Here is a 26,244-nt window from a genome sequence, read left to right on the forward strand (position 1 = left end):
ATTAAGGTTTGTTTGATTGCAAGAATAGAACTTGTATGGAAAGAAAGGCGCATGTGATTGCTTATATTTTTTTTATGAAAAATGGTATTTTTTCACTCAAATTCTAATTTTTATAGTGTTTGATTAGCCAATTTTTCTAGGCAACTTGATTTCTAGTTTTCGATCACTTGATGTCAATTTCTAGCTTTTGATGGAAATGTTTTTCTTGGGAAGGGGGGTAGGAATCCAATTTCCATGGAAATGGAAATCAGCCCACAATTTGGTACGTAAAGGAGAGAAGAGCAGTCGGCAATCGCGAGGAAGAGGAAAAGCCAGGACAGTGGTCGTGAGGATGAGAAGCAATGCGGCCGGTGATGGCCACATTGCAACTGATGATCCTTGTAATCAAACGCATCCTAAGTTCTAGGCAATTCAATTGCCTAGAAATTATTTGCATGAAAATTATTAATTAAGGGTGTTTGATTACAATTTTATTTTTTTATGGAATTTCCTCCCCAAACCTACCCCGTCTCCTCTCTGTCTCCCCCCATCGTCGAAGAATGGAGAAATTCGACAGCACTGCCAGGCAAGCGCAAAGTGCCGACGAGAGCAACGTCGTTATTCCCTCGGATCGGGACTTGAAGAAGAATAAGGTGCCAGAGGAAGGAAAGGAGGTCGATGAGGCGTCTATTGAGCGGATTTTCGACTCCAAAGAGGTGCCGCCATGGAAAGACCAACTCATTTTCAGAGCCTTCGCGATAAGCTTCATGCTTGGGATTTTGTTTACCTTCATAGTGATGAAGCTTTGTGCCACTGCCCATCTTTGCTGTTATCGCTATAACTGCCGCTGCCATCTTTGCTGTCCATTTTTCTCTCTCCCAAACCCACTTTTTCTCCTTGTCTTCTTCTATCGCCGGTCGCAGCACTACTTCTCATCCTTGCGATCGTTGGCCTGGCTTCTTCTTTTCCTTGCAATCGCCAGTCGTACTTTTCCTCTTCCTCGCGATCATTGTCTGCTTTTCTTCTTCGTTGCTAGACGGGTTGATTTCCATTTCTATGGAAAATGGATTCCTACCCCTCATTGGGAAAATTATTTCCATCAAAAGCTAGAAATTGGCATCATGTGACCCGAAAACTAAAAATCAAGTTGTCTAGAAAAATTGACTAATTAAACACTATAAAAATTAGAATTTGAGTGAAAAATTATCATTTTTCATGAAAAATATAAGCAATCAAAGGCACCTAAAGTGTTTGAAGGGAAAAATTGTAAAATATTTGATCAATGAAATAAGTTGGTAATAACATTTTAAAAAAAGTTTGGAAGAGAGTTTTTTTAAAATACTGTTAAAATAATATTTAAATTCTTTAATTTTAACAAATATATAACTTTACATAAACTATATGGCTTTTAAGCCGAAGAAACAACTTACAAGCAATCAAACCGCCAAGCCACATGCGCAATTCTATGTTCTTTCTCTCTATAGCTACAAAAAAACCCAACCCCCCACCCTCTCTGTACATCCATATATATATATATATGAACCACATCCAGCACTCTCTCCTGCCTCTCAGCTCTTCTTCCTCCCCTCTCTTCTCTCCTCACCATTTTTGTTCATTTTAATATCAAAAATGGTGAAGTTCTCTAAAGAGCTGGAAGCTCAGCTCATCCCCGAATGGAAGGACGCGTTTGTCAACTACTGGCAGCTGAAGAAACACGTCAAGAAGATCAAGCTCTCCAGAAAGCCTAAGCAAATCTCAGAGGCCAACCGCGATTTTGGGCTCTCCATTTTCGATCCCATTCGGCTCCTCGCCGGTAAAATCTCCGGCCGCTTTCAGAATAATGCCGGAGATAAAGAAGCAGAGATCATTCAGGTTAATATATATATGTATATATATATAATTTTCTATCTGTTTAAGTTTCAGGCAGTTTCCGGTCAGTTTCCGATTTTAAATATTCCACCAATTGGACGATCGATCGGTTGATATTTCTTTTCCGGCCGCTTCGTCGTTTTCCATACAAATCGGTCCTTTGAAAACGAAACTGACTTCTTTTTCAGGCAAAATTTTGTCTAAATTAAGGGATTTCCCTTGCAGCTTCTTGTTATCGTCTTCTCCATTACTTCTTCTTGTCCGTTTCAAATTTTCCCCTTTTTTTCTTTTTCAACTTCACTTTACGTGTCAAAATAACAGGAAATACGAACTTAATGCTTTTGGCAAACTTTATTTATTGCCGCCGGAATGTCAGAATGCCGTCATATTCCGGCGAGTTCCGATCTTTACACAGTTTCGCTGTTACACGTCTTCGGCTTTTGCACGAAAGCAATATAAGGTGGTTTAGTGTCAATGATATCACGCAACCATCGTGAGAAACAGAAAGGAATTCAATCAGCGAAAGAGACACTAAAAAGCTGGAAATTTTTTTATTGATGAATTACGGCTTTTTGTTGCAGGTAAGGAGCAAAATCGGAGGTGGAGATGACGACCACAACGACAACGTTGAAGAAGAAGAGGAAGAATTATATGAAACTGAGCACGTTCAGCTCTTCTCCGAAGAAGATGAGGTGCCATACATGTATAGCGTAGCTATTAGCTAGCTCTAATTGAATAACAACAACTGTTAATTATATTTCTTTAGGGGTAATTCTATAAATTAATTAAAAAACAGGGTTATCTTAGCAAATTTCTTTTTAAATCCAGGTTAAGGCATTCTTTGAGAAATTGGATGAGGAGCTTAATAAGGTGAACCAGTTCTACACAACAAAGGAGAGTGAGTTTCTTGAGAGGGGAGAGAAACTGAATAAGCAGCTGCAGATCCTGCTGGACCTCAAGAAAGTCCTGAGCGACCGCCGCCGGAAAACCCTCTCAACCCCCGGATTTCTTCCCCGGTCCTACCCCCCGTCCGCCCGGAACTCTGATTTTTCCGGTGAGCACATATATATAGTACCCGATCATCATGTCCATTACTAGACATGTACATATATTTATGTTCAGTGATGTCTTTTGTTTAAAAACATCATCGTCATGGCGAACAAAACTGTAATTTTTGCAACAGATTTCTTGTAGGGGGTTTGAAAATAGACTTGGTGGCTGTCAAACGTATCCCAGAATGTGATAGTGTGGTCCAGCACAGACACCATATATTAAAGTTCTATGTTTCCCGAAATGGCTGAAACTTGAAACGTACAGTACTACTATTATATACAATATAATATTTCCTTGTTAATACCATGATTTAATTTGACAAGTATATATATGGGCGAATCACGCGTGCACTTTTTTTGTAGCTTCTAATGGCTGGTAATGAGGCAGTTTTGCATAATTAAATCCACTAATTTTCTCTGTCACATCCATGACTAGCTAGGAAGATGGATTAACCAACTTCGCAAGCAGACGAAGTACAGCCTTCTTTGCGTTTGTTATATGCAGTCTTTTGTGTTGATGAAATATGCAGAACCAGCAACGGAGTACAGTGAAAGCCCCACAGAAACGTCACAGGAAGACGAAGTAATTGCCGCTTTGGAGAAAAATGGCGTAAACTTCATTGGTTCAGCAACACGATCGAAGACGAAGAATGGAAAGCCGAAGATGGCGATGCGGATAGACATCCCGGCTACCACGCCGACTAGGACGATATCGGCGGTCACGTCGATGCTGTGGGAAGATGTAGTGAACACCCCCAAGAAAGACGGCAGCCATTCTCCGGGAGATTCCATAAACAGGAAGAAGATCCAGTGCGCCGAGAAGATGATCAGAGGCGCCTTTGTGGAGCTTTACAGAGGCCTTGGTCTCCTCAAGACATACAGGTGCAATTTTCATTCTCCTTTTGCTTTTATATATATTAGTTAGTAACGAGCTCTTTATCTTACAAGGATCGAAACAGAGTCGATTTGTGCTCCATCCTCCTTGGATACGGGGCCGGCGTCGACATTACATTTACGAAAGAGCACGACGAGATTGTTCTCGTAATAATTCAATTTCATGACTTTTCGGTTACACACACACACATATATATATATACATGATGATGAGTAGCACATATTGACCACGCGTGTCTTAAAAAATTACGTACAGGGTATGGAAATTCCTAAGAATTATTCAGTGAATTATTTTGTCTTACGACTACTGTTAGCCCTAGACTAGATGAAGGGAAGCTAATATCGGGGCTAGGTAGCTAGTGTAGTGAACAAGAAGGGCAAAAGAGTCAACCCATGCTGCTGCATGGCAATTCACGTCTGAGATTACTAGCATGAATTCAGTACATGGGTTAATTTGTCATTTGACTTTTGAAATGACCATTATGTCCTCGGGCTATCAATTTTGTACAGAAAAGATATTGCAGGCAGCTACTGCGTACGAGTGTTACATTGATTAATTTTTTGCTTAAATTATATATATATATAATAATTAAGCAGTAGCCTATGTATATACGTTTGTATATATAGACCCCCCTAGCTAGCTATTTCTGGTGCTGAATATATGCAAGCCAGCGTCATTAATGTTCTAATCATTGCTTATTTTTCTCTTTGGCAGCTCACTCAACATGGTTGCTTTTACCAAGATACTTAAGAAATTCGACAAGGTAATTAATTAATTCATCAGAGAATGATATCTCACCAGAAATAAGAAAGTTAAAGCAGAGCTCCAATTGAGCTGCACTTTTTTGGGCACATTAATCAAGTCTATCTAATCCCTATTTGGTTAAAAACGAAGGCCCTTTTCACCATTTGGCCCTTCATAAGGTCACTGTCTGAGCCTTCACCAACCCAAAATGGTGTTACAAAGAGTACACGCCATTTGTATTCTTTAGCCCTAATCAAACACATTGCTATCGTTTATAGAATGATTTGTTTTTTAATGGGAAGGTAATTTTGCACTCTCGGCCAACTGATTCGGTTCTTTGTTGATGAACTCTTATCATTATTCTAATTGAAAAGGTTATAAGTACGGGCTATAAAGTTGAAACAAACGAATAAATTTTATGATGATTAATGATTTTAAATAATTATGCATCGAGCTAAACTTTTTCATCTTCTGTTTTCATTAAACATTTGCAGGTATCGAGCCAACAAGCATCTAATAATTACCTCAAAATAGTAAAAAGATCCCATTTTATTAGCTCCGATAAGGTAAGTTTCGACATCATATATATATAATTTTAATGTATATTTTTCTCCTTTTATACAATACAATACGAGGGTTTATATTGAGAAGACAAAGTACTCAAATGATTAAATTTAGCCATTTAATTTAATTACACAAATAAATTTGTCTATGTCATTTGTCACTCTAAAATAATAATAATAATATCGTCACGTGTAGAAATTCCATGTTCATAAGGAGAAGTGTGATCCCTTGCAAGTCATGGATAAATCTTTTCCGAGTTACCAAACAACTAATCTCTGTTTACTTGACGTGAAGGCCCTCTTGAGCTCTATTAATTAAATTATTTCTCTGGTATGCTTCTTTTTTTTTTTAAAAAAAAAAAACTCTCCTCACAAGAAGGACCTTATAACGTTGCATGTGAATTAAAGTTTATGTTTTTATAAATGTGTATAGGGTGTGTAAAAGTTCAGTTCAGTTCGGTTCAATTATTAAATTTGACAATTTTGATTCGATTTTTGTATAAAAAAAAATCGAAATAACCAAAGCGTATGAAAGTTTTAATTTTTTTTGGTTTTTTTTATTTGTTCGGTTCGATTTTTTCATATTTATTTGGTTTTTTCGATTTGATTTTTTACACAACTTCGGTCTGTTCGGTTTTAACATTTTAGTTGGTTTGATCACCCCTAAATGTATATATTAGAAACACGTAATAATTTTAATATTGATATAATCTAGTGATTAATATATTATAATGAATTCATTGCACAGTATTATATATAGTTTAGTAACACTTCAAATTATGAAAAATTTAGATTTTTAATCTCTAATTATATCAATACCCTCACCATTTATATGGATCATTGTTACATTAAACACATTAATGAAGATAGCTTAGAGAGTTGAAGGTTTATATAATTAATAATGTGGTTGGTTATATGTCATCTAATTCATAAATATTTGACATATTAATTAATGGGGTCTATGTATATGTATAGTTTTTAATTAATTAATTAATTAGGCTCATTAAGCATTAATTCTATATATTAATGCTATTTTGATGTGATAAAAGGTGGTGAGACTAATGGACGAAGTGGAGTGCCTGTTCACAAAGCAATTTGCCAACAATGACAGGAAGAAGGCCATGAAATTCTTAAGGCCACAGCAGCTTAAAGATTCTCACATGGTCACCTTTTTCGTCGGTAACTCTCTCTCTCTCTCTGGATTTCTAATTAGTGGTTAATTGGCTCTAAGATCACACTAATATGAATTAAATTATCTTTCTAGCTGGAACCACGATCCATTCATTGTGCCACGTACATCATGTATATTATATTATATATTAATATATATAAAACAAAATCACTATCGATGCCACTTAACCAAAAACACTAACTCATGACGTTAAACTAATAATTGAAATTTATCTCAAATTGAGTATATGTAAAGACAAGGTTTTCGTCTTTTAGAAAGACTCTAGAGTTAATAAAGAGAACATGGACTAATATAAAGTAAACTTCTGTTATCCTCAAAGGTGTAATTTAGCCGTTCGACCAGAATTCTCAAGTGGTTGAGAGACTTTTTAGATGTTAGAGAGATTCTCGATTGATTAAATTTATAGGAGTAGAACAAGTTTTTCATGATTGGGATGGATCTGGGTTGAGTGGAATCGACAGGTCTCTTTGGAGGCCAATCTTGGAGATTTACTGGATACAAACTAGTATTTATAATAATACACATAACACATGATAATTAATAGACTTGTAGAGCCAATAAGATAACTTCCCTCCCAATAGCATATTTCCTCGTCGCTAACAATGTGTTTACTTATTATTCACTTGCTTTCTCACCAAATAAGGACACATTGCTCAACACCGATAGTTAACTCATATTAATATAAATATAACAAAAGAATCAAAATTGAGTTTCTACATAGCATTTCAGTTGAGGTGGTGACGTGAAATTGTCACCAATATCTCATGCAATCGCCATCAAAATTTGGTTCTTATGTGGGGCCATTGGCCCATTGTGGTTGCAGGTTTGTTTACGGGTTGTTTTGTAACACTGTTCACTGTGTATGCAATCTTAGCCCATCTCTGTGGCATGTTCTCCCCATCACAACCAACGGATGCTGCTTATATGGAAACTGTCTACCCTGTCTTCAGGTCTCTATTAAGCTGCCTTTTGTCTTCTTTCTCAAGATTTTGGTTTAGTTGTATTAATTATGTTAAATCCTCCATTAATGTTTAAGTACAGCATGTTCGCTTTGCTAAACTTGCACCTGTTCATGTACGGATGCAATCTGTTCATGTGGAAGAGCACCAGGATCAACTACCGCTTCATCTTCGAGTTTCAGCCCAGCACCGCTCTCAAGTTCAGGGATGCCTTCCTCATCTGCACCTCCTTGATGACAGCCGTCGTGGCCGCGATGGTTGTTCACCTCATCTTGCTCTCCAATGGCTTCTCCCCGCGCCAAGTCGACGCCATTCCTGGAATCCTCCTCCTGGTTACTTGCTTACTCCACTTAATTAGTTCAAGAGCTTGGTTTTCTAATTTGTTTTCTTGACTTAATTTGTCCGAATTTTCTTGCGATTTTGTAGCTCTTCATTGCACTACTTATCTGCCCATTGAACATCTTCTACCGACCCACACGTTACTGTTTCCTCCGGGTGATTCGCAACATTGTCTGCTCTCCATTTTACAAGGTTAGCTCACTTTTCTTGATTTATAATTGCCGAGTATGAATGAAGGACCGTCCATGAGCATAGGCTCCCTGGGATATATATATATATATATATACATATAACTTTGATTTGGACTGAAAAAACTGCAGGTTTTGATGGTAGATTTTTTCATGGCTGACCAGCTTACTAGCCAGGTGAATTGTCAAAGCTCAAGTCTTGATAATATTAAAATCTTCTAGCTAGTGCTTTTAGGTTATCATCGGTCACTTCCTTCTCATCATCAATTGTGTGTGTGTGTAACTAGATTCCATTGTTGAGGCACATGGAATCCACAGCCTGCTATTTTATGGCCGGAAGTTTCAAGACTCACCGGTACGAGACCTGCAAGTCCGGCAAGTTCTACAGAGAACTTGCTTATGTTATCTCCTTCGCCCCTTACTATTGGCGTGCCATGCAGGTGTGTATAATATATATATTATTGCCGTGGAATTCCATTTAGACTGATGATCATCTTGAGATGCTTTCTTTTGGGGTTTCAAATAAATGGTTTTTCTGTGCAATTAACGGGCATGCAGTGTGCAAGAAGATGGTTCGACGAATGCGACGTGAAAAACCTGGCGAACCTGGGGAAGTACGTGTCGGCCATGGTGGCGGCGGGGGCCAGGCTAACGTACGCCAGGCAGAGCACGGACTTGTGGCTGGTGATCGTGCTGATCACGTCTCTGGTGGCGACGGTTTACCAGTTGTACTGGGATTTCGTCCAGGACTGGGGATTCTTCAACCCTAAATCCAAGAACCCCTGGCTCAGAGACGATCTCATCCTCAAGAACAAAGGCATCTACTACGTCTCCATAGTGGGTTCTCCACTTATCTTTATTCTTATAATCTCTCACTTAATTATTTTAATTAATTAGAGTGTGTTGTCTTGTGATAATTAGGAATGTAATTAATTAATCCTCTGAGGAACTTACTAACATAGATGATTAATTGTAGGCCCTGAACTTTGTGCTAAGAGTTGCATGGGTGGAGACAGTGCTGCGATTGAATGTGGGCATGTTTGAATCCAGATTGCTCGAGTTTCTTCTCGCCTCCCTCGAGGTCATACGCCGTGGCCACTGGAATTTCTACAGGTATATGTGTGTATATACACACACACACACACACTCCTCCACCACAACTATCGTTTCATAGAATTTGATCTCTTGAACTGTGGAAAATTGTTATTTTGTTTCCAAGAAAGTACAGATTTCTTGCTCACAGATGCATCATGAAAATTGCAAACAGGTTGGAGAACGAGCATCTGAACAACGCCGGCAAATTCCGGGCAGTGAAGGCCGTGCCTTTGCCATTCCGCGAGACTGATTCAGACTGATGAAATCAATTTCTTCGCTCAGCTGGTTACCTCTTTGTACAGATCATTATTAGATTATAGCCCAGCAGGCTTGATTTCCATGCCAACAACTGAGGGGGATGACGGATCATCCCAATGTTTGCTGCAGCAACGAGAAGCCAACTGATGAAGAAGATCAAGTTGAGAAGGAGAGGAGAAAGTAAAGCCAAGCCGTAAGGCTCCATTTTCATGGATCTCAAAGATTCAGAGCACGCACACCGAAGAAATATGTATTTGTTTTGTTTGATGTGAAGTTCGGATTAATGTTGTTCTTCTCAACTCTTTCTTTCCTCGTGAATAACAAGTTCTACTCTGCAACAATTATATGTTAATTGCAAGTATAATCCAGCAATAGCATTATCATATATAGATTTACGAAGAAAGCTGTGCTGACACGCCCAGGAGGTCTCGAGCTGGAGTCCCTTTGCCATTCAGGGCTTGGCTGGTCACTTTTCATGACTTTATCTCTGAAGCTCGAGTCCCTTTGCCATAGATTCTGCAATCTTCTTCGAGATGCAATAAGCAGTGGACTGGATGGTGATCATGGGATTGACGCCGACTGCGCCGGGAAGAAGACTGGCATCACAAACAAACAGCCCCTCAGCTTCCCAACTCTCCCCATTCTCATCCACTGCTCCTTCCTTCTCAGTCCTCCCCATCCTGCAACTCCCCATTTGATGGGCAGAGCAGTAGGTTGTCCACTTCTCCACCATCGATTTCGGCCCATCGGCTACAGAAAGCGTCCCCAGAAACTCATCCAATGCCTCATCACTATTCCCTCCGCACTTAATCCTCTGCCCATCGCTCCGATGAGTTCCCACCTCCACGGCCCCTGCTGCCACCAAGATCTTCAGTGCTTGCCTCAGCCCCGCCTTCATATTCTCTTTGTCCAGTTCATCAAACTTGTAGCTTATTCTGCCCTCGCGCTTAACCTCTCCCGAGCCACGGTCCCTGATCATGGCAAACAAATGAGCAGTCCTAGCATATTTGAGAGTCCTGTTCTTGATGTCAAGCCTAGACTGCCAAGGACAAAGCGCAGCAAATTGTCCTGGCCCTATTGCAGGAGTTTCTATGATGGCTCTCACGTTGAAGTCTTCTGACACCACCTTATTTATGGAGGTGATGATTCCACCTTCATAGATTCTGCCCTTGAGCTCTGAATCAGACTCGGGGAAGTGCCCCCAAGCCATTAGAACCGGGTGGAGATGAAGGTTTTTACCGATGTGTTGGTTCTTTAGCCCGCTCGCAATCATTAGGGGAGGTGTCAATAAGGAGCCACAAGCTGAGATTGTTACTTCGGCTTCAATATGCAATGCCTTTCTGATGCTTCTGTTTAGGCTCTTTGCCATCACTCCCAAGCATTTCCTTCCTCTTCTTCCTCCATATATGTCCTTTTCCAGTATGAACCTCTCGGCTCTGCATCCTGTTATGATCACTGCACCGCTATTCACAGCATCGACCAGCCAAGTGGAATCGGCCCCTTGTTTGTTCCCTGTTCTACAGCCAAAACAGCAGGAACCACAGAAGTGATCCTCAGACGAATTTCGCCCCACCACCTCCACATTTAGACCAAGCTTTTCACACCCTTTACGGAGAATCTGATTCTGAAACCCCTCTTTTACGCATTTGTCAGTCACTCCGATTCTCTGGCACACCACATCCATCGCGGACAGGTACTGAGGGCTCGAGAAGAGTGGGATTTTGTGATCCTCTGCCCACTCCTGCAGCACCAATTTGGGTGTTTTGATGCAGGCTGACCAGTTTACAGCAGAGCCACCTCCCACGGTTGAGCCTGCCAGCATCATTATCTTCCCATCAAGGGTAGTGAGAATCCCTCCTTGTTCATAGAGCTGATTCATGGAGGGGCCTTCCAACGAAGAATAATCCGTGCTGTGGAAGTAGTTTCCCTTCTCAAGAACGACCACTTTCTTCCCGGACTTGGCAAGAACTCCTGCTGCAACAGCTCCACCACTGCCCGAGCCAACTATGACCACATCACACTTGATTTTGTAGATGTTCTCTTCAGGATTTTCCGTAACGACGAGGCCCTTCTGCTTCAGGAAATGGACTAGGGTCGATTCATTCTCATGTATAGTTTCCACCAGTCCTTTCTGAAGAGGCCTCTCCTTTTGGTCCTTGGGCAAGTTCTCTGCACTGTCTACTTGATACCCCATTGCTTCCCATGTTGGATTATCCAAATTTTCACCAACCTGTACCGTAAATTTAGGGATCATGATGTAGCAGTAATCAGTAATAAGAACCAGTTTCTGAGCTTGAGAAGTTTCATTTTCATTGTTCAAGATGACTGATCTTACTGGCTTGAATACAAATTCATCTATATATTATTTCTCAAGAGGAAATGACCAACAATTATAGTAATTTCGCCTATGCATCCGTTTCTAGAGGATTCCATCTCAACTGCTAATCATTTTAGCTCGCAGTCGCAGACTAGAGCTAGAAAACAACTGAATTTCTGTCAGTTCCTCAAAAAATCTGATGAAAAATGGGTTCGTTTCACCCACTTCACAAGAAATTGGCTCTGTTTTGGCATTTTGTTTCAGATCTTTTTCCAGAGTTCTACACGAGAGGATGGTTATCTATATTGGGAAGAGTAATGACATACAGATAGACATTTTAGCGGGTATTTTATACAGAATTATATGTAATTTATTGTTCAATGAATCATAGATAGCACCCAGAAAATGGCTAATAATTGCTGCCAAAATTTAGAAATTCTCAGGAAAGAGAAAAGAAATATGCAAATTGAATATATATATGTGCGTGTGTGTGTGTCTTACCTGGGAGAAGAAGACGTAGAGAGCCAAGAATTTGACGAAGACGAAAGCAAGTCTAATGGGCGTGAAGAAGCAGTGCCTTAGCCATTTCTGGATGACCTTCTCTCTGCTCTCTAGAGACATCTCAGAGAACTTGTTGATGAATGGCCATTTGTCAGCAAAACAGGGAGTCCCACAAAGAATCAGTGTTCCGAGCCTCGTTGAGAGAATTGCTAAAACCACTCTGAGCAAGATCACAGACTCAAAGAATCCCCTCTCCGTTATGATCTCAGCAACCTGTAATATCCCCATTCCGAACAGCAGCTGTTCATACCCATAGAAGCAAAACAGAGAGAGAGAGAGTGAGACAGACAGACAGGGAGAAATGTCACCTCTTCAGGGACTGCTTTGTTGTTGGCTTGGCCTTCCATGGGTGGCAAGATGGCTTCACAGACACTGGCCAATGACTCCATCTCGGCTGCAGAGAAGCCATGGCTGTACCTGGTTTCTCTCCTCCCACCTCTCAACAAAGGATGGCACTTTCTCTCCATTTCTCTCTCTTGCCTGTATACTCTTTGGCAACGGAAACAACCAATAGGGGATATTTATAGGCTTGAAGGTCTGTCTGTCTCCAATCATTTTAAACATTAACTATAAATGATCTTGGGATGACTCATCTTTTCGTTGATGAAGATAAATTATGAGATGTGCCTTAAAAAGAGTAGAATTTAAACTCATAATCTATCATGATGACATTGACATATCATGATTTATCCTTTATCATCAAGCTATGCCAAGAGAATAACTATAAATGATCTTGGGATGCCCTTCCTTATGGCCCGCCACTTAGTCCCAACAAACATAAATGATCTTGAACTATAGGGAGATGGTTGAAATTTACCTAAGAATTTATATATATAATAAACATGCAACTAGTTAGACAAAAACATGCTTATTAAATTATTATTAAAATAGTACTATTATATTATTTAAGCAAAATTCATATATTTGTTATTATCCTTTGATGTGTTTTTTTGTATAATCACTTAAATTTTTTGTTATTTCGATTACTTTAATCCATATATTTTGATATTTTTTATGTGATAATTCAAAATTTTCATTATTTAAATTATATTTTTGAGTCAATTTAATCCATGTACTTTTATGTGTAAAAAAAATAAAATGAAATAAAAATATACGTGTCATACTCTGTACTCATCAAAGTATAAAGATTAAATTAACTAAAAAATACAAGTACATAAATGTAATTAAAATAATAAAATGTTTAAATTATCACATAAAAAAATTAAATTCATTTGAAAATGTAGATCTAGTGATATAATTAAAAAATGAAAAAATTAATTAATCACACAAAAAAATTATAAAAATACAAAGACAAAAATATAGGTTCCAATTATTATTTATGTTTTTGCACAAAGGCCCCATTTTAATATTGCATGCATCCATTTCCATCACGAAACCAAGCTCTGGATTGCCCCATTTGATTTGACAAGGAAGATTCCCCTATTTTCTGGATTTCAACACCTTACTTTCTTTTCTCATAATTTTAATAATATTTTTATATTAATATATTATATATCTATATTAACGTGACAATACATTAATATAGAAGATATCGTAATTGTTGGAATAACATTTCCTTGAAATTCTGGAAAGTTCCTTCTTGTACACATGATCAGCTAACATGGAGGCAATTCCATCTCATTTTCTAGGTGGGTTAAGGTTTAGGTGGGATTGTGATGACCTCTGAGCTTCTTCTCTCTTTGGTTGTTACCACCTTGGAGTGGGGTTTGGTTAGGCTTTTGAATTCCCTCCATTGAAGGGCTTCTTCAAGTTCTTCCATATTCCTCCTCTGAAGCTTTCAGGATGACCCACTTAGGCTTTTGTAATTAGTTAAAAAATATTTGTAACTTTATAAATACTAAAAACTAATGTAGAAATAATAATATTACCAAAATTATTTTATGCCAATCAAACTCTGAAACCTTTGATCCAAATCATATGACTGAGTTTGAGTTGCTTCCATCAGCCACAGCTGGTGGCTCTTGCAATTTGTCGCATTTTGACTTTGTTTTAGTAATTGGGTCTGATAATCCACATTAATTGGGATTGTATAAATTCTTATTCTAATTCAGATTATTATGAAAAGGTTTATGCAAATTGTTGATATACCCAGGGCAAATCTAGGGGTAGGCATGGGCTGCAGTCCGTGCCCGCTCCAGCCCTCCCTCAAATTTGTCATGGAATTTAGACTATTGGAGGCTGAAATGGCTTTCGAATCTAGGGGTCAGTCCTCCTCCAAATCCATCATTGGATCCGTCTGTGCATGTACCCAATCCATTAATTAAAAAAATAATATGTCATTAGACTATGATTCTACTTGAAATATATTACAAGTCACTTTCAAGGTCAACCAAAGCAAAGCTGATGAACATACATCTTAATTAATAATGTATGACAGTTGAAGCAAATTGGCCCTCATTGCTACAAAAATCTAGCATATATATACAGCATCTCTATTTGCCTTTCAACTCCCATAAAGGCAATAATAAGTGATGAAAGCAAAGGACAGCGGAGCGGAGATACCTCTGCATTATATGCTGTGTTACTTAATTATTTATTATACCCATTGACAAGGAATATGGAGTAAATTAACCCAACATGTTGTTAGTTCAGATCAATCTTTCATTCTATCCATAATCAGCAGGAGAATGATGTATGCATGTTGAAAATATTGCAATTGGATTAGGTTTTGGCCACTGCATAGGTCACTGTCGACTATATATATATAATTAATAGTAGGCAAAAACATAGAGCCAGTAAAAGCTCATGAAAAACAAATTAAGATAAAAAGAGACAAGCCGGCCAGTGCATCATGTGCATGGATTGTCAATCAATTATGCACACTTAATTGAGATATATGAATAATATGTCAAGACAGTTGCTCAGTAGATAAATGTCAACTTTCTGCATTAATAAGGTGCAAGCACGGCACGGCTCGCGCGGCTGTCATTGTAGGAGCAGTTAGAAGCATTAGGGCAATTTGTAAATGATCTTGACGTGACTTGGACCAAAATTATATACCCAAAAAGTATTCACAAGATGTGCATGTCATACACAAGTCATTATCCTTACTGTAAGCTTCGCAGAAAAATGAAAATATTGATGATTGCAGCTGTGCACAGGCCCCATTTTTATTGTGTGGCCTAACTTCCAACTAACATAAATTACAACAACTGCTAAAAAAAAACCAGTTTTCTATAAAAGAGAAACAAAATGTATTCAGATCGGAATATCTATATTTGTAAAGTAATCATCAGAAGTGTGGTTGCCAGCTATCACTGCATATTAGTTCTGCTCTAAAGTTAAGAGTAATGTTAGCACATCTACGTTGACACTCCCATTAAAGATGTGTTTGTTAATTAAGATAAAAGGAAGAAAATATTAAATATAAAAAATATATTAGATGTTTGATTTTTTTAGCATATTTGTTAAATTTATCTTATTATTTTCAAAAGAATTTTCACGTGACCTCTTATTTTTCTTTTTTAAGATAAATTTATCTGATCTCCCCCTCAGATAAATTTATCTAATATTTTATAAATAAGTCTCAATTACATATATGCTTTTATAGGATAGCTAATGTTATTTAATGTATTTTAAAAAATTTAAAGAATAATGCTATTGGTATACCTTTGTGTACACCTTGGCCTACACAAAAATATACCAATGACAAAAATATCCCTTATGAGCCGCATAGAGACATGTGAGGCGCATGGAGATGTGCAGGGTATTTTGGTCATAATACCTCTTGTGTAGCCCAAGATGTACAAAAATAGTGTACATGTAGCATGATTCAAATTTAAATTTATTAAAAGAAATTATTCATTTAAGTCATATAATTAATATTATTTAATACATTTTTAAATTGCCATATATTTTGATAATTTTTAAAATTTAAATGACATTATTTCTTTTATTGATTTTTAAAATTTAAATTTCTCTCTCTCTATATATATATATATTTTATTAACTAATACAATTCATTTCACCAATTTTTCAATTATTTTATTTAATTTTATATTTTATTATCTATTATGAAAATATATTTTGGCCATTTTTAATTATCTAGGTAAAATTATTGTAATTTTAATAATAATTATTTTTACTTTTCAACTCTTTTTAAATTTATTTTTGAATATGGATTTAGAAAATAAAATATTATTTTAATCATAAAATACTATTTTAATTATAAATTTGTAATCAATGTTAACAAATAATTTTAAATAAATTTGATAATAGGGATATTTTGATAAGAAAACTCTTACCTTAGTACTTATTATATATATTAACAAACATATAGAAAAAAAATATATAATTATAGTGAATTTTAAAAAATTTAATAAACAATCTAATAGAAATCTTAAAATACTTTTCAGCCTTATTTTGATCATTCCAACCTTGGTTCGTAAAGCATTTCAACTTTATCTTGCTGCTTCTTATCTTACTCATTTTAACAAATGTTCCCTAATCAAATACCAAAATATCCCTCACTTCAATGATTTAATAAGAGATGTGTTGATAATTGATTAATAAATGTCAATTTAAATATGTAAATAACAATACTCGTTAACTTAGTGGGTCAACTACTGAGTTATTTGGATTTTGTGCTTAAAAGAATGGTAGGTTTAGTAATTGATTAATGAGTATCATTGTATATATAAGGATACCAATGAAAGGGTATGGATAGGTAATCTCTTTATTTGCTTTTGTAATCAAATTTCTATTTTTGCTCTTGTATTTGTACTCATACGTTTAGAATATTTTGTTGAACTCTCATCCCATTCCCATATAATGAATGCCCATATGTCAACAAATTCATATTCATAATTAATATAAATTTACAATAATTTAATAGCAAAAAGAAATCTGATGTTAGTACAATTAAAAAGCTAAAAAGTAACAATTACAATATTTTAAATTGTTCCAATACATTAAGGGAAAAAATATCACTTTAACTTGTTAATATTAAAGGTGAAAGATAAGAAAGATCATGATTCATACCTAAGTTAAATTTTGAATTTGAACTCATGTCTAATTTAGTTTTTTTAATATACGAATTATAATAAATAATTATGTAAGAATTAAAGTATGAATAGAAGACTTTGTCCTTACCATCTTACCAGTATTCGATGAGTATTTAAAAAAATTATATAATTAAATAATTTTTTTCTAGTTTATCCACACCTTTTCCAGTCACCGATGCTCTATGAACCAAGTCAGCCAACAATTGTTTCTTTAAGTTCTTTACTGGGGGAGAAGCAGGCAGAAACGCAACAAAATAAAAATCTTCATACAGTGAGTGGTGAATAAAACTTGAACTGGTATTAAGCATAAGAAAGGCCATTTGGATTCATACAATGACAAATTTGCAATAATAGGTTTTACTTGCTTAAGCATAATTCAGAGCTAACAGTGTACATAACATCAAGTGGTAGTAAAAACAACTGGCACTCAGGAAAATCAAGTGTCAACAAGACGTGTTCTCAAGCAAATTCCATTTTATAAAATCATGTCTCGGGCAAAGTCCGAACACCCAGGTGATAAAAAAAAAATGCAACTTAAACATTACTGTAAACATAATGCACACCCTCATTGTACATATGAAAATGCTCAAATAGAATAAATATAAAAAATTGTTTTAATATTTCATAGAGCATGAAATATATAGCAAACCTAAGACAAAAGTCTACCATGCTGAACCTTCTGTATTTTTAACAGGAAGATTAAATCAAGCCTTCAAGATTCAGCAAGGTCATGTCAAGTACCTCCAGAGAGCCGGGCGATCCCTTGATATAAGGAGAACCCGGGATGACAAGTAATCAAACGAAGGGGAATACAGGTCATCTGGTCCAATTGTTTCTCTAACCTTCTGCAAGTTATCGAACTCAATGGTTGAAGACTGCAATCCATCATCCTTCAAGGCATCAAAAACAAATAGCCCCAGTCCACAAGCTCCCATGACAAAATCTGAGTTCCCCCAAACTTGTGTTATGTCCATGCAATGAGCATGAGCGTTTGCTTCTGGGAATGAATAAGTGCTGAAAAGCCGTTGTTTCCGCAATGAAAACTGCTGCACCTGTGAGCAAGGCTGCTTTATTCCAGCTAACCTTGCATTTGTACAACCAATAAAAATGGAATCTCCATGAGAAAAAACAGACTGCACATTCACACCAAGTATGGGTATCTTGAGACCTACACCAGATGGCTGGCGGAAATCTAATACATTAATGGAATCAGCAGTGCAGAATACACCATCATTTCCTTCTACTTCAACAGAACTTACTCTGCATTTCAAAAAAAAAAAAAAAAAAAAGATAAGAATTGGCAGGAGAGCATTTTACTGACCTACCTCAAACATAATGCCTTGTGACAATCAGCATAATAATTAAGCTTGGATACTTGGTGTTTGTTATGTGAAACTAATATTTATGTACAAGAAGGACCGGCAAAGGACCAATTACCAGCACTAAAAATTGACCAGACAAACTGATCCTGTCTCAAAAGAATTTTCAATGGTCACACAAAAAAAAGTACTTTAATAATTTCCCATTTGAAGAAAAAAATTGAACAAAAATATGCTCTATTGGATGAAAAAGCAAGTGATGCATAGAAGAGAAGAATAATACTACAGGAACACCAAGAAATGCAAAGATCACCTTTGCCTTACTCCTCCACCCAGTTCAGCATCAGTGTTATTCACGTGAAGAGCTGACACCTTTCTACCAAAAGAAGAGACAGACAACAGAGCTTGAGAATTGAGAGAGCTCACATCCCATAAAGAAATACTTTCTGTCTCTGCCACAACGACTTTTCCTCTGTTCCTCCATTGCAAAGGACTTGAATAATCCATTTCTAGGACGGGCTTCTGCACTTCCCATTTCATGACCTGCTCCCCATCACGGATATCATATATTCTAACAGCCTTTTGAGAGCTGGCTGTTGAGACGATCAGTGGTCCACAAGGTTTATACCACCATTGTTGGTTCTGTGGAGCCATACATGCGGATAGCGTATTTCTTCTATATAAGGTGGTGTTGGATATGGGAGCAAGCGCTGTTCTTGAACTAGTAGTCTCATCCTCCATGTGGAAAGCTCGCACATCTTTAGTGTAGAAATCCCATGAACAAAATCCTGAATCCAATGTATTTCCAGCAGATGCAGCAACAACATATCTTCCAGACCAACCATCAACACCAGGGGCACGAATTATCCAACAATCTCTCCACACATTTGGTGATGTCCCAACAGGGGGCCTGTATTCAGCTTTCTCCTGAAATGATAATTTACCAAGAGTAAAGAACCATTCTTTCAATACAACGTACTTGCATGCTACTCTCCTTAAAGGCATTTAAGCCATACATTTCTCCATTTCAAAAAATATTATCGAAGCAAGCAGAATAGATCAAAGAAGTACGCAGCCAAACTAAACATCAAAGAAAGAGAACAATATACTCAGTGATCTTTATGGATTTTCAGGGAAAATTAATCATTGTTACAAGAATGACACATACAGCAGAACTAGCTCATATAGACTTCATCTGAAAACATTTCAATACATAATTTTCTGTTCTAATTGCCAGAAAGGCAGTTTTTGGTAAAAGTCAAGGCAGAACTGCAGATTAGAATATTAGAAATTGAGGTTTAATAGGAAACAAAGTGGCCTACCTCACAATTAGCAATATCATAGAAGGAACAGGAGCCGTCATCATGAGCAAGAAGAACAGCTTCTCCTTCTAGTACAAACCATCCTCCAGTTGAGCTCTTACGGCCAATCTCATTTAACTGATAAATGCCACTATCTTCAGCCTCCTCTTCAATGATTATTCCTGGTCTATTCTCCTGATCATCAAACTCATCAAGTGTTTCATTTGTCCTTAGCATGAGCTCAAGATCACATATTCTGTTGGCCATACTGACAGAACCTTGTGCTGTTGACGTCACATAACCATCAGTTTCTTGAACTTCAGAGACATCAAGACCAACATTCTCACCCCTCCTTGTCACCTTAGACTGATCCTTGTTAAGGGAGGCCAAGAACTCCAATGCAATGAGATTCTCATGAATGGGGCTCAATAACTTCTCTTGAGGTTTTAATTCAGTGCAAGACTCTATATTAGACTGATGATTTTGAGAGCTTTCTGAAGACGCCTTTAATGATGTCCGACTTCTGAGCAACTTATGATGAGGAAAATGTCTTGCCTCCAGCTCCTCAGCATTCAAGCCCTTATAAGAACTTTTCAAACAACCCACTGCCTTGATTTGACTGTTTTCCAAAGTTTTATGTTGTATATCGCCCTTTTCAGCAGAACAAGGTGCATCTATCTTCTCACTAGGACCATTAACAACATTTCCAATTGCCTTCTCAATTCCTGAAATCTTTTCCTGAATGTCTGAAAGTATTGCTTTTGATGTATCTGGGTTATTCATATCTAACATCTCTTTTGTTCTCTTAATATCAGATGCAATCCTCTTAACCCTGCCTTCCAGAAAGGCAAGCTTCTCGTGAAGTTTGCTTGGGTACTTGTTGATGCTCCGATCACCCATACCTTCCTCTAAATCGTTCTGTTTCAAGCTCTCTAAACCTCTTGAACCATTCTGAGTTTGTTGGCCCAATTCTTTCACACCCGTGTCAATACAATTCACACGCTTCTCATCTCTAACCGATCTCAAATCAGTGGAAGATATCCCCTTTGATTCCTCGTGAACTTTAAAATTATCCGACACTTTCACCTTGAAATCTGAATCGGGCTCCAAGGTACGACCATCTAAGCACGAGTTTGTCACCACTGGGCACAAATTAGGCCTAGATTTTTTACTCTCTTCTGTTAATTTACATATCTTAGAAATTTGACTACTTTTCTCCAAACTGACCTTGGCATACACTGAAACCTTGGTGTCCTTCAGAAACCTTGTGTTATTTTCACTAGATTCCGCATCCTTATTTTGCTGAGACCTCTCAAGAACCCTAACCCCACTCGTAGATTTCCTTCCACGCGACAAAGACCGCTCCACTGCACCTCCAGTACCCTTACGCATATCAGACAAAATCCGATTGAATTCAAACGGGCTAGAACTCCTACCTTTCGTCACCGACGAGGTCGACTGCCGAACACGGGACTCCCCGACGTCGCCCGAACAAACCGAGAGCCTGTCGGTCCGCGGTATCGGCCGAATCGCAGGCTTCTGCGCTGCCACCGCCGCCCGGCCCGTGGAGATGGCTCTAGAGTTATGGTTTTCCTTACCAGCGGACTTTTGGGCGGCGAGTTTTGCGGAGACCGGGGTAAGGGTTTTGGAGGGCTTCGCCGCCATCGATGCAGCCACCCTCCCTCCGCCGCCGCCGCGTTCCTTTATCCGGCGAGCTGATGAAGCGGACATCTGTACTGTGTATGACAAGTGAACAAGGTTAGGGTCTTGATGAAGATTGGAGTTTGGGATTTGCAGGATTTTGGGGTTTCGTTTGGAGATTGAGACTGAGAATGTGACAGAAAGAGAGGAGAGGAGAGGAGAGGAGTAGAAGAAGAAGGCAGCTTGGGCGGGAAATAAATTCGGATTTCGGTTTTGAAATTTTGGAGTGGCCGCCTCTCATCCCGAGGGTAATTTCGTCATTAGAGTGCGTAGCCCAGTCACTTTCTTGTTTTCTTTTGACAATAATGTAGGCAGTTGTTTAAATTTAATATTTATGTACTTATTTTTAGTTTAAATTTAATATATTTATATTAATTCAAAATGATGAATAAACTTGATTCAGCAAACAAAATGAGAGAGAGGGATTCGAACCCTCCATAAGTTCTTTGTTTAAAATTATACCAATTTTTAAAACTGTGGTTATTAACCACTTAGTTATCTCTTTAAAAAATAATTTTTATTTTATTCTTCCAAATAAAAATAGAATGCAGCCATATGAGTGAATGTCAGTATTATCGGTAGAAAGATATTAAGTGTAAAATAAAAAGAATTTTATACCCCTCGACTTTATATACAATAAGTTTGTGAATTTCATAAATTATTATTTATCTTAATATCCAACTTAAAAAGATAAAATATAAGCAAAAATAAAATCACACTCAAACAAAAACTTCTTATATCTCACTTAAAAAGAAAAAACAAAAAGCATTAATGTTTGATATTTTGGTAGGATGAGTTGTTTGAAAACTAAAAAAACAACAAAAGAGTATTTCAATTTAAGAAGACAGTAAAAAACTCGAGAGGGTTGTTCGTTTGGATTGCCAAACTAGATGGCAACATGATTGATGCCCAGATACAAGACTATTTTGTATACCTATTTTGGTTGATCCATATTATAATATCATCTCATAGATATTTGTTTTGATATGCTCCAACTAATTAAGGATTCATAAGGGTTTACTTATTTGGAATTATTATCCTTACGTAATCTCTCGTCGCTCGTGTTCTCAATTTCGATAGAATAAGTAAATTATAGGTAGAGATTTTGTCTCACTACACAGAGTAAAGGATCGAACTCATTACCTATTAATATGAATTCTAATTTATTATGATTCAATCACTTAATCTATATTATGTAAATGACGGGTGTTTACCTAGTTAGTTTTCCAAGTCATGTTGAATGTTGGATCTGCCCATTAATACAGTATTATTAAAAGAAAAAATGGATCCAACCCCCCCCCCCCCCCCCCCCCCCCCACCAAAAGTTAATTCTTTTGTCGTGGGCCAGAATAAAACCATAACCTAACTGCTAGTAGAGAATAATATAATTTCTTATATTATAAGGGAATCTTTTATCATGACCAGTTAACTTAGGGGGGTGACAATGAGCAAAATATAAGTATATTTATATTGCAGTTATGGGCTGAATCCATTGCAATCTTGGAAGGATGGCTGCTCTCGATATTTATGCTTTTGACGTTTATGTTAAGAGAAGCAAATCGTACCTTTAAGTCTTTGATGTTACGAAGACCAAATTGACAACCCAATCAATATAAGACTTTCATATTTCAATCGGTTGACTAATGTCCTACCGCGGGCCCATTTTCGCAGCAAAATTACAGAATCAGGAAGAAACGCTTCCAGAGGAAATCCTAACCATCCAAATTACCATCCCAACTGATGAGACAGAAAAGGAAGAAGAAGAAGAAAGAAAGAAAATCTGTTATCTTCGTCCTTCACCTACCAAACAACTGTGAACCAGCAATTGCAGAGAACATCTATTTGCCATGGCTTCATCTACTTTGCCCATCACCTGTTTTCAACCCAGAAACAATCGCACCCTCACAATAACTCACAATTTGCAAGCTCTCCAATTTCGTGTACCAAAAACCCAGCGAGTCGTTCGCCGACTATCGGTCGTCGGTGAAGTCTCCACCGTCGGCCCCCCGCCGCCCCCAGCTTTTGGGTTCGGGGGAGAATCGAAGGCCGAGCAGACTGCGTCGCTCAAACTCAAATTACTGGTACAAGTTCAGATTACGGAGATGGGTTCTGTTGATTTTGATTGGTTCTTACATAGATTTTCCCGGAATTGTTCGCTTTTTCCTTTCAGCTCTCATGTTCTCACGGTTAGGTTAGTGATTCGTTGGATGACTTATTACTGGTGATTTGGTTGTCGTCTGTGTTAAATTTCTTTTGAGTTATTTGTTTTCACCTGTTGAAGTTGATCGTTGAATTTTGTCGATGAAACCCAAAATTTTCTTGGGGACACCCAGCAGGAACCTGTCGATGGGAGGTTGGAATCAAGAGTTTAGGCTGTTTAGCTAAGACACTTAGCCCCCTGCTTTGACAGTAGGGTTTAGGGCAGGGTTTTCACCTTAGCTAGTCATTAATAAAGATTGAGAGGCACCCAAAATCAGAAGACTCGTTTTCCCCATAATTTTACCCTAACTGGATGGCATTTGATCATCCTTTTACAACCTTTGGAGGCGCCAATGGCTCCCTGGGTTGCAAGATTGCACTGATCACTGTCTCAACAATTTGTGGACCAAAGCAACAGCACCATATATTCATATCAATTCATGTCCAACAGGTTAATAGGATATATTGTAGAAGAGTTGAAGGTTATTATTCTATCTTTCGATCTTGCAGTTTTCTACTTATGATGAATGGGCATTTCCAAGCTATGCCTAATCTGAATCTATATCTATACCACATCCCTTATTGTAACCAATCATTGGCACTCTAAATAGCCAAATATTGTGGAAAATGCTACTATACAAGTAGTTATGTTATTCTAGTACAACTATTTCCCTTTTTCACCTGTCCTTTCATACTGTTCCCTTTCTCTTGCGTGCAATCTTCTACCCTATGAACCATCCGTGCTATGCCTGTGGGGGCTGTTCCCCTTCTCTTTCTTCAACTGTTGTGAGGTCTAGAAGTATTTTGATAATGATAATCAACACATACCCTGAGTTAGGATGACGAAATGGATATAGGTTCCATTCCTGACTACTGGACCTCAGATTAACAGTGATTTCTTCAGCAGTCATCTTTCTTTTACTTGGATTGATTTTTGAAGTCTAAACAATGCTGAGTTCTCAAGGTGTACATATATCTACATGATATTTGCTGTAATACAAGGGCATGAGGGATCTTAATATTTGTGTCTATTATGCCAATTTGACTGGTTCTAAGGGACTCATGTGTCGGTCAATTGCAGAGTGTTGTTTCTGGGCTAAATAGAGGTCTTGCTGCAAGTGGAGATGATCTACAAAAGGCAGATGCAGCTGCTAAGGAGCTTGAAGCTATTGGAGGACCTGTAGATCTCTCAGTTGATCTTGATAAACTTCAGGGAAGATGGAAATTGATATATAGTAGCGCATTCTCATCTAAAACTCTAGGTGGGAGCCGACCTGGGCCCCCGACTGGAAGGCTACTCCCCATAACCCTCGGCCAGGTGCTCACAAACTCTGCATTCTGTTACTTCCTGGTTTGCTATTATTATCATCATATGCTACTCTGACCTTTTGCCTTAAGGCAATGAAATGGAACACTGAGTTGTATATTGACCCCTGGACAAATCATACATGGACTTTTCAGCATCATAGTGTGAACTTTCTTATTGACGGAGAACCACAAAAGATGGATTCCTCCTAGGATGTGCCTACAGTTGAAATTTTCAGATGTTTTATCGTTGGTTTAAAAATTGCTATGGGAACTCTTCCCATCTTTTACTTAGAATCAATAAGTTGTCCAACAATAACTTTGTTCAATGCCTAGGATCATTAAATATGTCAGTTTTTAAGCTTCTACATCAGGCCTTAATCCCACTAGGTGGGGCCAAGTACACAGATTCTAGCACGCCAATCATTTCTTTCCATACACAAAATGAACGGCTACTGATTTTAACCTGCTTGTTGGCCATTAGATCCTTTGTTTGTACTATAACCTAATAGTTAGTTTTGTTTGGATCAGGTATTTCAAAGGATTGACATTTTAAGCAAAGATTTCGATAACATAGTGGAGCTTGAATTAGGTGTTCCATGGCCTTTTCCTCCCGTGGAGGTGACCGCCACGTTAGCCCACAAATTTGAGCTCATAGGTTGGTTATTTTCATTCTTACTTTTGCACCGAAAATTTATTCTCTTTTATCTTCTATAAATTTCTAAACTTTACCCGGCACATCATTTTAAAAGCACGATAACTGTCCTGAAATCAACCAGGGTCTTCCAAGGTCAAAATAGTATTCGAGAAGACAACTGTGAAGACACTCGGAAACTTATCACAACTACCTCCACTGGAGATACCTCGGCTTCCAGACGCACTGCGGCCGCCATCAAATACAAGAAGCGGCGATTTTGAAGTCACTTATATGGACTCTGATACCCGCATCACTAGGGGCGATAGGGGCGAGCTTAGAGTTTTTGTGATCTGGTAAGCATTGGACACAGCCATAACTCAGCCGCCTTCTTGTCTTGTCCTTTCTTCTTCATTTTTGTTACTCTGTGTAGTCTTGTACAGAGTGGCCTGCTGCATTAGAGAAGAAGGGGAAGGGAGAGCTGTTGTATAAACTGCTGGTTGAGTTTTCTGGGAAAGTGTATATTCTTTCGTTTGCAGATTGGAGTAAGGAATTTCAAATGATGTGAAGTCTGATGTTTGAAGACAAATAAAGATTACTCGACCATTTTTCAATCATTACATACAGGCTATGGTTGGAATGTGACGGACTCTGATTTCAATCTTCTCCTTGAGTGACATTGCCATGTGGCCCTTGAATCCTCTCTGTGAATACTTTAGGCATTTTCACAATCACCAAATGAATTCTAAT

The 26,244-nt window shown here is 37.8% G+C and overlaps 4 protein-coding genes across 5 annotated transcripts; 2 read left to right on the forward strand and 2 right to left on the reverse strand.

Annotated features, from left to right (window-relative positions):
• The first annotated feature begins 1,527 nt into the window (after nt 1-1,527).
• On the forward strand, nt 1,528-9,485 carry LOC127800815 (phosphate transporter PHO1). Its single transcript, XM_052335643.1, has 15 exons — nt 1,528-1,851; nt 2,430-2,540; nt 2,677-2,902; nt 3,431-3,782; nt 4,510-4,558; nt 5,034-5,105; nt 6,152-6,281; nt 7,118-7,244; nt 7,336-7,585; nt 7,680-7,784; nt 7,913-7,957; nt 8,068-8,220; nt 8,339-8,617; nt 8,757-8,893; nt 9,048-9,485. Exons 1-15 carry the CDS (start codon nt 1,609-1,611, stop codon nt 9,133-9,135), a joined length of 2,367 nt encoding a protein of 788 aa, XP_052191603.1. The 5' UTR covers nt 1,528-1,608; the 3' UTR covers nt 9,136-9,485.
• On the reverse strand, nt 9,304-12,571 carry LOC127800816 (long-chain-alcohol oxidase FAO1). The gene is made up of 3 exons (XM_052335644.1): nt 12,320-12,571; nt 11,952-12,224; nt 9,304-11,363 (listed from the first exon to the last, which is right to left on the reverse strand). The coding sequence occupies exons 1-3, from the start codon at nt 12,476-12,478 to the stop codon at nt 9,615-9,617; spliced, it is 2,181 nt and encodes a 726-aa protein (XP_052191604.1). The 5' UTR covers nt 12,479-12,571; the 3' UTR covers nt 9,304-9,614.
• A 5,060-nt stretch (nt 12,572-17,631) lies between these two features.
• Nucleotides 17,632-21,512, reverse strand: LOC127799575 (KIN14B-interacting protein At4g14310-like). Its single transcript, XM_052333724.1, has 3 exons — nt 19,677-21,512; nt 18,668-19,281; nt 17,632-18,295 (listed from the first exon to the last, which is right to left on the reverse strand). The coding sequence occupies exons 1-3, from the start codon at nt 21,384-21,386 to the stop codon at nt 17,764-17,766; spliced, it is 2,856 nt and encodes a 951-aa protein (XP_052189684.1). The 5' UTR covers nt 21,387-21,512; the 3' UTR covers nt 17,632-17,763.
• A 1,517-nt stretch (nt 21,513-23,029) lies between these two features.
• LOC127799576 (plastid-lipid-associated protein 6, chloroplastic) lies at nt 23,030-26,134 on the forward strand. 2 transcript variants are annotated; one of them, XM_052333726.1, is made up of 5 exons: nt 23,030-23,437; nt 24,637-24,873; nt 25,392-25,518; nt 25,640-25,850; nt 25,938-26,134. In XM_052333726.1, coding segments are annotated over exons 1-5 (810 nt in total). In that variant the 5' UTR covers nt 23,030-23,203; the 3' UTR covers nt 25,939-26,134. The 2 variants fall into 2 exon arrangements, with proteins under 2 accessions (XP_052189686.1, XP_052189685.1); XM_052333725.1 differs by having other exon boundaries at nt 23,032-23,437; nt 25,640-26,134.
• The last annotated feature ends 110 nt before the right edge of the window (nt 26,135-26,244 follow it).

Source organism: Diospyros lotus, chromosome 4, assembly GCF_014633365.1.
Source record: "Diospyros lotus cultivar Yz01 chromosome 4, ASM1463336v1, whole genome shotgun sequence".
In the NCBI taxonomy this organism is placed as follows: domain Eukaryota; kingdom Viridiplantae; phylum Streptophyta; class Magnoliopsida; order Ericales; family Ebenaceae; genus Diospyros; species Diospyros lotus.

What these genes read in the sequence shown, in the direction of transcription:
- LOC127800815 (XM_052335643.1), top strand. Translation starts at nt 1,609, where the DNA reads ATGGTGAAGTTCTCTAAAGAGCTGGAAGCTCAGCTCATCCCCGAATGG. An exon ending in CCGGAACTCTGATTTTTCCG is followed by an intron (nt 2,903 to 3,430) that starts GTGAGCACATAT and finishes TGAAATATGCAG; the next exon opens with AACCAGCAACGGAGTACAGT. An exon ending in TACTTAAGAAATTCGACAAG is followed by an intron (nt 4,559 to 5,033) that starts GTAATTAATTAA and finishes AAACATTTGCAG; the next exon opens with GTATCGAGCCAACAAGCATC.
- LOC127800816 (XM_052335644.1), bottom strand. Translation starts at nt 12,478, where the DNA reads ATGGAGAGAAAGTGCCATCCTTTGTTGAGAGGTGGGAGGAGAGAAACC. An exon ending in ACAAAGCAGTCCCTGAAGAG is followed by an intron (nt 12,225 to 12,319) that starts GTGACATTTCTC and finishes GGGATATTACAG; the next exon opens with GTTGCTGAGATCATAACGGA. An exon ending in TCTACGTCTTCTTCTCCCAG is followed by an intron (nt 11,364 to 11,951) that starts GTAAGACACACA and finishes TTTACGGTACAG; the next exon opens with GTTGGTGAAAATTTGGATAA.
- LOC127799575 (XM_052333724.1), bottom strand. Translation starts at nt 21,386, where the DNA reads ATGTCCGCTTCATCAGCTCGCCGGATAAAGGAACGCGGCGGCGGCGGA. An exon ending in ATGATATTGCTAATTGTGAG is followed by an intron (nt 19,282 to 19,676) that starts GTAGGCCACTTT and finishes TTATCATTTCAG; the next exon opens with GAGAAAGCTGAATACAGGCC. An exon ending in GGTGGAGGAGTAAGGCAAAG is followed by an intron (nt 18,296 to 18,667) that starts GTGATCTTTGCA and finishes TTTGAAATGCAG; the next exon opens with AGTAAGTTCTGTTGAAGTAG.
- LOC127799576 (XM_052333725.1), top strand. Translation starts at nt 23,204, where the DNA reads ATGGCTTCATCTACTTTGCCCATCACCTGTTTTCAACCCAGAAACAAT. An exon ending in TCCCCATAACCCTCGGCCAG is followed by an intron (nt 24,874 to 25,391) that starts GTGCTCACAAAC and finishes TGTTTGGATCAG; the next exon opens with GTATTTCAAAGGATTGACAT. An exon ending in CCACAAATTTGAGCTCATAG is followed by an intron (nt 25,519 to 25,639) that starts GTTGGTTATTTT and finishes GAAATCAACCAG; the next exon opens with GGTCTTCCAAGGTCAAAATA.